Source organism: Lygodium microphyllum, chromosome 6, assembly GCF_053477565.2.
Source record: "Lygodium microphyllum isolate KBCC chromosome 6, Lygodium_microphyllum_v1.1.10, whole genome shotgun sequence".
Taxonomy (NCBI): Eukaryota; Viridiplantae; Streptophyta; class Polypodiopsida; order Schizaeales; family Lygodiaceae; genus Lygodium; species Lygodium microphyllum.
In genome coordinates, this window is record NC_141140.1 from 72,420,824 (window position 1) to 72,433,748 (window position 12,925).

At 40.6% G+C, this 12,925-nt stretch overlaps 1 protein-coding gene across 2 annotated transcripts; it reads right to left on the minus strand.

Moving 5' to 3' along the window:
• Positions 1-1,468: 1,468 nt before the first annotated feature.
• On the minus strand, positions 1,469-5,273 carry LOC148034674 (putative folate-biopterin transporter 7). Of its 2 annotated transcripts, XM_087679635.1 has the most exons (3): positions 5,133-5,273; positions 3,655-5,063; positions 1,469-3,509 (listed from the first exon to the last, which is right to left on the minus strand). In XM_087679635.1, exons 2-3 carry the CDS (start codon positions 4,730-4,732, stop codon positions 2,392-2,394), a joined length of 2,196 nt encoding a protein of 731 aa, XP_087535761.1. In that variant the 5' UTR covers positions 4,733-5,063; positions 5,133-5,273; the 3' UTR covers positions 1,469-2,391. The 2 variants fall into 2 exon arrangements, with proteins under 2 accessions (XP_087535761.1, XP_087535762.1); XM_087679636.1 differs by having other exon boundaries at positions 3,655-5,251.
• Between the last annotated feature and the right edge of the window lie 7,652 nt (positions 5,274-12,925).

Genomic DNA, 12,925 nt, shown 5'->3' on the forward strand with positions numbered 1-12,925 from the left:
GCCTAGATACTTAAACTCCTATCTAGGAGTTACAAGCCTTCAATGAAGAAAAGGCTATAGCTATGCTTGCAAGTATCAAATACACACATTAGTTGGCCTAAAATGCTTACCCCTAGCTCCTTGTTATTACGAAGTAAATAGATATTTTATTATGCCTTTGGGGATGCAATGTGCACAGTTTGAACTCATGCCCTCCTATAACTCAACCCACACCGCAAACCAATGTACCACAACCCCATTGGCACCCTAACTCTTTTTGTAAAGACTTCCAAGTTAAATAGCCTTACTAGACTTGGCTTTTTTTTACAAAAACAAAAGTTCAAATAATTGAGAAGTGAAAAACAGAATGAGGAATGAACTCAAGTCCCTAATGGGAAGTTTCCCATTTGAGATGTGAGTGTGCATGTCACAACTCTCTTCCCTTCCCCTGTCACTATCGAGTGTAGATTCACAGTTGCAGAGTAAGGAAAGCAAACTGCAATCTCTTCCCCTCCAAGAGGGAAAAGGGCATGACCACTCCATGACATCATGTCCTAGCCTACAGATGTCCAATCACCACAATTCAGCTCGATACTAACAAGTTTGATTTCATCTTCTGGAGCTTTGTTTCACCCTAAAGCCAAGGTATTGCAAAGTCCTTAAAATCCCTCTATAACCCAATTTTCAACACAAGCTTATACGACAACCAACAACTTATCAAAACTAATCTCCAACAACAATAAGGTCAAAATGGAAGTAGCCAACTCTAAGGCATAGACTTCGATGGCCACAGAGTGCAAGAAGTTCTACAAGAGAGAACTCAACCTACTAGAGTAAATTCTACCTATCTTTGTACACACCCCTAGCTTAAAAATGTGGAATCTTGAATATGAAAAGAGAGCTCTTGTTGGTTGGTGCCATGGACCTCAACCTTCCTTGGGATACACAAGGTCTTGGATTAGGAATAATTGGGATGCTCAAAACTATAAAGTCATCGAGATGAACTATTTCCCTAGTAATTTGTTATTTGTTCTATTTGAGAATGAAACAATGGTTCTCAACATGTTCGGTGGGATCAATGGATGCTTAAAAATTCCCCTCTTACTCTATTCAAGTGGACACTTGAGTTTAATCCACGTATTGGCAAACCTTCCAAAGTCCCCATCTGGGTGGATCTTACAAACCTCCCCTGCAATCTATGGCTGTTTGTCAAATTTGAGGGAGTTGGACTCTCTCATGTAACAACATCCACTATCCCCTACAAAACTCCAACTTATTCAAAGTAAGTCAAAGTGTTGGAACTTGGGGTCCAAACATTTGTAAGGCAATCCAACTAAGAATGGAATTTAATCATATAGGACTCTGTTGAATCAATGATAAACCTCTATTGCCAATTTAAAATTTTCAAAAAGATAATCCTCAATTAATAACTAAACTAAATAAAAGATGGAACATTAATTGGAATGAGCAGTGGGAATAGGGAATACAAGTTTCAATAGCTCTAAAATCCTTCATACCAAAGGACTAGAAAAATAGGATATCACAATGGGCTTTGCCCTGAATGCATGACAACCAAAATTGATACCACATTTATTAATTAATTGCAATTTTATTACTAATACTTTGAATTTTTTGCAAGTTGCGCTAGTCCCCCCTTCACCCCTAAAGCTTCTCCTGGAAAGAAATATACTTCTTGGTGACATTTATGGTATCCCTCTAGTGATATGGAATTGGGTCAAGTGATTTACTTGCACTCACTTTCAGCAGTCTATTGGAGGGCGTAGAAAGAGATCCTTATAAAGTAGATTCATCGCTGTTCTTCACCCTCCTTTGCTTGTTGCTCATTCTTCACCCAGCTTTTGCAGGAAGCAGTTAAGAGGTCTTCTCACTAGTCCTGTCTGTTGCCCAGCCTACCCCTCACTCCCAAGTCCTGTCTGTTGTACATCCCACCCTTCACCTTCAATAAAATTTCACAGATTGTCCAGGATTATGTTGAAGCTCTGCACCCACCATGTCAACCACGCAAGTATTTGATGTATTGAAAGAGTAGTCACATAAAATGCCATGGCAAACCTTGTGAGAGAGAAGTGTCTTTGCTACACATCCACTTGCGATACAGGTAAAGATGTACTCTTCACCCTTTTGCAACATGTCCTTTGTGTTAACCCTGTCAAAAGCAACAGTACTTGCAACCATAATAAGGATAATATTTGTGACAACTGACTTTAGATGGATTCTGCCGCAACTCTGTTTACAGTAGGCATGTGAAGCATCACGCAACTTCAACATCAAGCCCATGTTACGGGCAGATTTATGACATTTCTACAGCCCTTTCACATCGGTTGTATGTGCCATTTCCTGGCATGGGCCGATACGCTCCAAATAACATGGAAGCTTTAGCTGCTTACTCTGTCAATCAGCTGCCGCAAGTAACTTCTTGGGGCTAACAAATCCCTCCTTTGTATCCAACGCAACAAAAGACTTGTTGGAAATGCATGGGATGGAAGAGATCCACAGTAATGGGATGAGTGCAGCCATTGATTGTACCAAAATCCCCAATGATAATCCAGTAAAATCGGTAGCAGATAGATGCAGGAAAGAGGCAAGTAAGGTTCCTAGATAGCCACTTAGTATGGAGGCTAAGCAATGGCAAGACATGAAAAAAGCGAGCAAAGAGCCCTCGCTGCCCGCGGGACAAAGTTGTGTTAAAAGGACAGTCAAGGGTAAAACCTTAAACTGGGCTATGGCTTCTACAAAAGCTGAGGCTCCCAGCACAAAGAATTGATCAGGAATGCCTAATCTTAGATTCATCCTGCTCACCAAAAGCAAGTCTGAAAGCATGCAAACTGAGAGAAGATATTGCACTGCCATCAAAACATTCCGAGGTGACGACTTTTTCAAATAGCGATTGTAAAACAAGCTTGCTGTCAAAAGCCCCATTTGACCAATCACCTTGGCCAGCCCCAGACTAGTTGGACTGATCTTCAAATGCTGTGTCTGGTAGAAGAACAAGCTTCCTGCCACAGTTGGGATAACAGCATAAGATGCAAAAAACCATAATAAAGGCCTGCAAATCTCCTGTTTGCTCACCAACTCCACAAGTTTCACAGCTTGACTCTGTACTGTTTCAAGGATTCCAATGGTCCTTCCCACATTCTTCATGGATATCCTTGCCACTTGAAATCCAAAAACCTTCTCCTTCACAACAGCGCTGACAACTAAATGCAGGGCTGTCAAGGCTGCAAATACATAAAACATGGTTTCTGAGTTCATCCTGGACAAGGCTAGGCCACCTGAAAGGTTTCCCATCAGACCACCTGTTGCTAAAGCAAGCCACACAAAGACTTGGAGCTCCCCTTTGGAATGCCCCCTTTCTTTCTGAACGGACTCTGCAACAAGAGCATCATTTACTACCTCTGCAATTGCAGCCCCAATATTGCTCACCACAAGAATCCCCATCAATGGAAGAGCAGATGATCGAATGCTGGGATTGAATGCGACTATGAACCAGGAACATAGTTGCAACGTACCTACAAAGATATAGACAAATTGAGCTCTGAATCAAGATCCATACACAGTAAAAAAAAGCTGTATATTTGCCAGATGCCTAGTTTCCAAACCACCCATTCATTCAACAAGCAAAGGATTTGGGAGGACAAAAGGCGAGTTGCTAACCTGCAATCCTTAAATATGGCATCCTGCGAGCTCCATTGATGTACACAGCATCAGAGATTATTCCATAGAGGGGCTTCACAACCATTGGAAGACTGACCGTAGACTGCAGAAATTGCAACATGGCAGGCTCAATTTGCAGGCTATCCTTCAAATGATATGACACAGCAAGCCAAGGGAAGCATCTGAACCCTTGAATCCAGTAACCCAGAACCAGAAGCAAAAGCAGAGAGACACCATATTTGTTCCCCATGTGGTGGAACCAACCCCCAAGTTCACATAGAGCAGCAACAATATTATTCAGGACCATGTGCATGAAAGGGGGAGAAATGAGACCCCTTGGTTTATTGGAACGCAACAGTATCTTAGTGTATCCTCTATGCACCAGAGAGTAACTGGTGGGCTGCGGAGATGCCAAACTCCAGGGTGCGTCACTGCCGAACAGGGGAAGACTCCACCAGTGGATGTTTCGGCGTAATGCATGCTGATAAATAAGCTTGGAGACAGGATGAATGGCTGTTTGCTGAGACACATGATCTGGTGTGTGTTGATATATGAGCTTGGAGACAGGTTCCATGGCTTCTTGCTGAGGCACATGTTCCAATAGACTGCTATCCCAGATCTCACAGCCAATATCAGGAAGCTCCCACATAGTGGGTTGCAATGGATCAGAAACACCGGCGCTCGGAAGACCCTGGAGCTGCGAGTTGCATGTGAACCCATCAGAACGAGCTTTCTGGCTGTTGCGTGTAAACTTGTGGAAGGGGACTTGCTGTCTAGTGCTCAGAGTTTTCTTCCGACAAAACATCTTCCTGTATTTCGAGACCCCTCTCTCGAGGATAGAGACGCTGCAAGGTGGCCCTTTCAAGCCACATGTGTAACAGGGCTGCATGCATGAAGGCCTAGATGCATTAACCAAGCCGTTGCAAATCCGACCCTGGCAGCAATGCTGAGAGACCTGACCTGCCGATGAAGAAAGAGGTGAGCAATAGTGCAGCGCCATGGATGGAACCACCGAGCTTACACTGAGCTTGGCAGGGTCAAGACGTCTGGATGCATGAAGATGCTCCGATGCGGGCATTGGCTGACGGATGCCATAGCGAGACTCTTAGCTCTCTTCTCCGAGTGTGCAAATTTGCGGAAAAGAGGAACAAGTGGGCCGGGGCTTTCGAGAAGCAGTCAAAACAGGGGACAGATGCATGGGTCTGGGAAGACGGCCAAAGAGTATTCTTACGGAAAATTGACTGCTAATAATTTAAAATGAAATGCTGTAATCTGAATTATTTGAATATGATTATGAATGAAAATGAATAAATGAATATATTAATAGGGCAGCCGGCGGCTAGACGGAGTCGAGGAGACTGTCGGATTTGTTGGGCGACGGAATGTCTCAGCAGAAGCAGCACGAATTCCTGAACGGGACAATACGCTCGCAGGTTATCGATCGATCGAGAGAGAGAGAGACAGAGAGAGAGCAGTACCGGTTATGGTGGGTGGCGACGGACAGTGTTGCCCGGCAGCGACCGGAGGTTTCGAGGGTTTTGGTGGGCGGCGATGGAAGCGTATGCCGGTTTTGGTAGGCGGCGAGCGTCGGGAAAATTTTGTCGGGATTGATGGGCGGCAGTCTCCGCTCTCGCGTCCGCATTTTTTCAAGCCCTCTTTTTTGCCGCCTCTCCCTGGACACGTCAGCTCCTGCCTTCGCTCGACACGTGTCCTCCCACACCTACCTGTCCCCCCCGTTCACGTGACAGTAGACGATTCTCTTTCATCTCCCGCGCACATGAACCTTCTGAGCCGCCCGCAGTTCCACTGCCCACTGTGAAGCTGGCACTTGGATGCAAAAAACGAGAAGTTCTCACATTGGACCCAAAAGCATGGCAACCCGTGGTAATCGGTGGCGAACCTCGGTAATCCGATTGCACACCAGAAACAATGTTTGTGAAAAACATTTTGTAGTGCATACAAATGTCTTTAAGCCGAAAAAAATTGGTGGGATTTTTTAACCAAATTACATGTATTTGTCATTTTTATCAACAATACAAAAATTTTGCCATTTATTATACACTACGTGTAGTGATTGGAAAATGCCACAACGTTCTCACAAAAAATGCTTTCCTCATGGTTAGTTCATAAAAGGCATGGATTAACACAATTACGTTCCTAAAAATTGCAAACCAACCCAACATTGCCCATGCCACATGACTAGCTTCCTTACACTTGGCTTGCAAAAACTGATTCATCTCACAATACCAAGGGGGGACTACTATCACAAAAGTAACCAACCCCAAAAATAGGGTGTCAAATCATCTCTTCTGAAAATGGGGATAGTGAAACGTCCCCTAAGGATCCAACCTACATATGAGACATGACACAAGCCATATCCACAAATAAAAGGGACTTGACATCAAACTCACCTCCCAACCATAGAGCTAAACAAGCTCACCCCCAAGCCTAGGAGCTAGCAACACTTCGGTTCACAACCACATCCCAAGGGTTGGTGTCCCATGCCAGCAACCCACACCATCTCAATGTATGGATCCATTAGCCAATGGGCCAATAGTCTAAGAGTGGTGATCACACAACGAATGTTCACAATAGAACTCGGTTACTCTAACCCCAAAGTGCCCTTAGTGCATTCTCACTAAGTCACTTCATGACTACTGTGACCAATACTACTACCACCCATCCAGATGTCTAGGCACGCAATAGATAAACTCTATCTCCTTTACTTTGGTCAAGTCTTAATAGGTTGTCAAAGACCATCTTTTGAACTTCTCCTTAAAATGTGGTTTACCCATGGAATAAAAAACATAAATGTTGTGGTGAAATTAGCATACCTCTTTCTAACACGATCAAATGATAGGTTGATTGTAGCTTTGAAGGAGTGCTTGCCTTCAATAGTTTCCTTTGCTCTCCTCCTCCGATTGAGAGTTGCTTGTTCTTTCCACACAGCCTTGTCAACTTCTCCCACATCATTATTTCCCTTTACCATTGCAACATATTTGAGCTCCATGCATGCCTCATCCTCACCTTCTAACCTCTTCCCTTGCATTCCATCAAAAGCATGATGAGTATCAAGGGGACATTTGCCACCATGAGCACCCTATGTGCATGCAAATTGTGGCCATTGCCATGTGGCACTTTCCCTAAAAGCCTCTTAATGCCATGTACCATTATTACTAGTTTTCAAACCTTTCGTGCTCAATCATCAACCATATGAAAATGGAGATTTATACTTAGGGGGAGATGACCCCCTTGGTTGGCTCTATGATCATGGATTTAAAGTTCTAAGGAAAGGAGAGGTATTTAGGTATTTGGGCTATCCTCTTGGGCTAGGAGTTACCCAAGCACAACAACTTTAGTAGCTCAAGGAAACAGTGGCACTCAAAACTCAAAAGTGAAGTTCTTTGATAATCTCCTTTGTGAGCAATTTTGAACTCAATGGTGATAGTTGTGATCATATTTGTTGCCCATTTGTTGCAATGCTCTTTATGTTCAACAACATTGGCTGGAGAGAGATAGAGAAGGTCGTTAGAAACTTCATGTAGTATTCCTATGGCAACCAAACATGGCACGCAATCTCATGGACATTGTCACAACTAGTAAGAAGGGCTCGATATTGTGCTAATAAAGGGAAAAGTATAGCATCCCATTCTCAAGCTCGTAGGAAGAATGGACTTAAGAGTAGCCATGGCTGCTATTGGCTCATCATTGGATAATATCAAGCATTCAGAGGCATATGGTATAGTGTTATCAAAATTACATGAATAAGTATGAAAAAATAAGATAATTATTAAATTTATTTTTGTAGCTTTTTCAATACTGTTTAATTGTGTCATGATTGTAGCTTGTAGTGCATAGGCGTGTATGACACTGGTTGCGCATGCTTAGTAGTTAAATGGCAAGGACTAATGCAATTTGTATTTGATGTAGCACATTATTAAAAGAAGATATTATTTTGTTAAAGAGCACTTATGGTGCACAAGGAATTTTTATTGGCTGCTTGAGCAGCATAGAATTATTTTATGAATACAATATCTTTAATGTAATGATTGCATGTGCACAAGTGAGGGACTATTTGTGGGCTAATTTGTAAAATCCTAGAACTATTTTATGGATATATATTTTCTCTAGATTAGGATTGATATTTTAGATTTTACCTTTGGGAAAAGTAAACCACTTTGGAGAAAAGAATTGGAAAAATGAGTCGTGCAAAGGAAGAGAAATGTGTTGTCTATTTTTGGAATTTTTTTGTATTTTGAGCATCAAGAGAATAAAATTAAATAAATACATGCATAGGGGATGTGCTCACTTATGCATAGGGGGATGATTGTACTCAATTGGTCTCTTATGCACTCTTCTCTCTCAACTTTTTTCTTTGGCAAATAGTTGTTCATGAATTTTCTTTTATTTTTGGCAAAGCTATGGTGATTTCTTCCAACATTGGAATTAAAGTGTAGTGATTGGTCTATGCGTCGCTTTCAAGGTGTTTATCAAGAAAGAAGGAATACATCCATCATCAAGAGCTTCCACATCTTCATCGTCAAGCATTGGTCCCAAGCTTTACACAATGGTTTATGGCTTTAAACTTGGTGTTTTCAAGGTTGTTCTTCCGTTTCCAAGAGGATGCCACCAACTATCTATCCAATAAAGCATCCCTATGGTGGAATGTACTTTGTTAAAGTGCTAATCATCCTCTTACATGGGATGCATTCCAAAAGCATTTGAAGGATTCTTTCCTATCCCCTCAATTCCATCTCAATGCTTGAAGAAATTGGGTAAATTTTTCATAGCAAGAAGATAACAGTGTAGTTACCTACACTGAGCGGTCTTGGCAATGACTTCTATTGTTGTGAATACTAGAAGAAGTTTCAAAAGACGTGCTCCAATAAAAATATGAAGATGGACTTCCATTAGTAGAGCATGTATATTGCAAATCAGAGTTGAAGGCATGAGAGAGGGTGCACAAGAGGGAGAAAGAGAGCTCAAGTACAAGAACAATATCTTCTTTAGTTAGTTGCTCAAAGTACAACTAGTACACTCTCCTCTACATTGAGTGTGTACTTTAGGCTGTTTATATAGCTACTGGAGGAGTTAGGGTTAGGGTTTCCCCTGTCCTCCAGTCCATTTACACCTAGCTACCCTTATCCTCTCTAGTGTAAGGAGAGTTCCTATGCTTATCTTTCAACACCTCCCCCCCCAATGCCAGGTGGCATTGGATAAAAAAACATAATAGGATGCCTCCCCTTAATTCTCAATTAGATGCCTTTATAAATCAAGCTACAAGAAAAGGTTATAGGTAGAGAGTGTTACAAGACTCAAAAGAGTCGGTCACCTATGGATTGGGAGGCAAAGTTGACCTCCAACTCCTTAGGTGCTTCAAGAACACTGGGACACTTACTGGTGATATGCCCAGTCTTTTTGTATTTATTGCACTTCATTTTGTTAGGATATTTCTTTCAGCAGTTGCTCATAATATGCCCCTTTTTGTGACAGAAGGAGCACTTAGTAGAAGTTGTATGGACTAACACTTGCTCAAGGGAAGTAAATACTGAAGACCCTTCATTATTGTTTCTCTTCTCTTCATCCAGGCATGACTCGATGGTACTTGCTAAAGTTGGGTTTGGGATATTAGTTAGGGTAGTCACAAGGGTTGGAAATACCTTCTTCACAAACTTTAGCAGGATGGCAATGGCATCTTTATCATGGATGGGTGCTTTGAACGAAGGCAAGTTGTGCCATAAGCCCCTTCATATGTGAAATAAACTTGCTTAGATCTTCTCCCTGTTTGTATTCCAAGCTGGAAAGCTCAATCTTGAGAAATATATTAGAGTTCTTCCCTGTAGCACCATAGAGCTTTTCAAGATCATCCCACTTTTCTTTTGCAGTTGAGAGTTGGTCAATATGATGAATTAAAGATTCATCTAAATGAAGCATGATGATGGCCTGAGCCCGTTCATCATCTTCTACATCAAGGGGATTGGATGGGTCAGTTACTTTGGTCCCTTTTATGAAGGGCCAATATCCTCTTTCCATCATTTTGTATTTGACCAAAACATGCCAAGGATGGAAATCTTTTCAATTAAATTTCCGAATTTGAGGAGGGACATTAGCATATGTTGTGGCCATTGGGAATGTCTTATCACTTGTTAGAACAAGGGCAGAGTCTAGTCCCTTAATTACAACCTTGCCACTGAATGCGGAAGCAAATCAAATTGGTGCGCAGATCGGTCGCAGTATGCTCACGTAGTGAATCCCGGAAGGTCCCCAAGAACAATGAACTCTACCTTTTTGCACAAAAAACAATGTAAAAGCATGAACGACAAGAAGCAAGAGACCAATTGGGTTCAATCTCCCCCCATGCCTTGTGTGAGCGCTTCACAAAGCATGTATTTTTTGTATATTTCCATCTTCATGCTCAATAATAGCCCAATTAAAATAAAGCTAATGGACGGTGCCCATAGAGTCTGGCACGCCCAATCTCAATGTCCAAATAGAAATAACATATCCGTGCGCATAGGCGCATACAAAATAATAATCAATAATTGATGCCTCAATAGACATAACAAAATATAGGCGTGGCGCCTATCAAAATATAATCCAAAGGTCGAATACTCGCTAGACTCCAATGCTTTCCTCCGCCACTACTGCTATCTCTACACATCAACTGAAGCATTCACAATCGTTAGTAAAATAATACAATTAAACCGACAAAAGTGAATACCTAGCAATCTTCAGCTACAAAAATAAATCAACTGGTTAGAAATAAATCCTAACCTTAATTTATTACGAGTGCGCACTCTAAACTCATAAACGTTTATTAATTTAACATGCATTTTGCGGAATCACCCGCTATGGAATCACCCATGTACACACTAAATTAATGAAACGCCCGAAAAGGACAGGCGTCCCCATCAACTTCTCGCACAAAGAATCCACTTTGTGTATGAGCCCCGGTCATCTAAGTTTACGGAATCCACCGTGGAATATGCCTCCTGGCATCATACCCCCGGGGTGGGATAGCAATTGACCTCAATTGCTATTAGCTCAATGTGGAGCTAACAGAGTGGGGAAAGCATTTAAGTCTCTAGTGTGCATCCATTGTGCTTCCTCTACAGGATGGTTCTTAAATTTTACTAGGTATCTAGAATACCTTCGGCCAGTTCTAGTGGTCATGTAGTCAGTGTCTATGATGGCTTCTGGTTCAAGTATTTCAGTCTCTTCCTCTAATAAAGGTGGGTTTTCATAAACAGGGTGGATAGGTAATTGGCCTCTAAATGGTCTCAATAAACTAATGTGAAATGTATTGTGAATTTTCCAATGAGATGGTAATTCTAACTTGAATGCATTATCATTAATTTTATGAATGATTCTAAATGGTCCATAGAATCTAGGAGCTAATTTGACAACTGGATGTCTATCTACACTTTGTAGTCTACGTTTTTCTATTCTCAGCCAAACATAATCATCAACTTTGAAATTCATGGCTTGTCTTTTCTTGTTGGCTTGTTTGGTATATGATTGTTGGGCTTTAGCAATCATATCTTTAACCTCATCAAAAATACTATTATGCATAGTAGCAATATCATCAGCACTCTGAATTCTATTAGACAAAGATGCAACAGGTGTAGATAATCTATATCCATAAATGACTTCAAAAGGTGCTTTCTTTGTAGATGTGTGCGGTGTATTGTTGTATGCAAACTGTAATAAATGCAAATGAGTATCCCATGTCTGAGGTTTAGAGATAGTATATGCACGTAAAAGATCTAGAATGGTGCTGTTTGTGGCTTCTGTTTGTCCATTTGTTTCTGGATGAAATGCAGATGAGAAATCAATCTTTGTGCCTAGATTTGCAAACAGTGTAATCCAAAAATTGTTACAAAATCTAGAATCACGATCTGAAATAATCACTTTTGGCAATCCATGGTTAGTAAAAATAGTTTTCAAAAATAAATGTGCTGCTTGTGATGCTGTTAAAGTTTTCTTACATGGAATGAAATATGCTTGCTTACTAAATCTATCTACAATTGTCCAAATCATGTCATGGTTAGATTTAGTATTTGGTAAACCAGTAATGAAATCCATAGAAATATGTTCCCAAGGTTTAGATGGAATAGACAAAGGCATTAATAATCCATACTGTTTACCATGATGTCTCTTTATTCTTTGACAAATCAAACATTCAGAAACGAAATTAGATACATCTGCATCCATATGCGGCCAATAAAAATCTTCAGTTAACATGCGTAATGTAGATATGATACCTCTATGACCTTGATATGGGGGACAATGAATTTCATTCAAAACAAAGGATCGGAATGGAATAGTAACACAGAGTCTCTTTTCATAAAACATAAATCCATCATTATATGACAATGAATCAACAGGAATGAAATTATTTTGAACTAATTTTTGCCAATCAAAATGAAAAGTAATATCCTGGTGATATGTATCTTTCATAGCAATCAAAGAATCAAAAGATATGACAGAAATATTATGAATTGCAGGTCTTCTACTCAATGCATCAGCAACTACATTTTCTTTTCCAGGTTGGTATTGAATGATAGGATGAAAACTTTGCATGAAGGAAGCCCATTTGATATGACGGTCAGAAATTTGGGGTTGGCTAAGTAAATGTCTAATGCTTTGCTGGTCGGTCTTTATCATGAATTCTGAACCCATTAAGTAGTGTTTCCACTGTCTTAATGCTTGTACAACTGCTAATAGTTCTTTGTCATAAGTGGAATATTTCAGCTCAGAGGGATTCAGCTTAGAACTAGAATATGCTATTGGATGATTGTCTTGCATTAATACGGCTCCTATTCCTGATCCACTAGTATCGGTCACAACTAGAAAGAATGGTCTATTAAAGTCAGGCAACTGTAGAACAGGGGCATTGGTTAATGCACGTTTCAGTAAGTCAAAGGATTTCTGCTGAGTTTCAGTCCATTGATAAACAATTCCTTTCTTGAGAAGTTTGGTTAATGGTAAAGCAAGTAATGAAAAATTACGTACAAACTTCCTATAGAAACTAGCAAGACCAAGGAATGAGCGTAATTCATGCACGTTTTTAGGAACAGGCCAATGCAATATTGCATCAATTTTCTTAGGATCAACTTTAATTCCTTCAGATGATACAATATGTCCTAAATACTCAATTTCTGTCTTAAAGAATTCACTCTTTTCAGGATTTGCAAACAATTGGTTTTCTTTCAGTAATTGAAAAACTAATGATAAATGCTCATAATGCTCTTTCTCACTTTGACTAAAC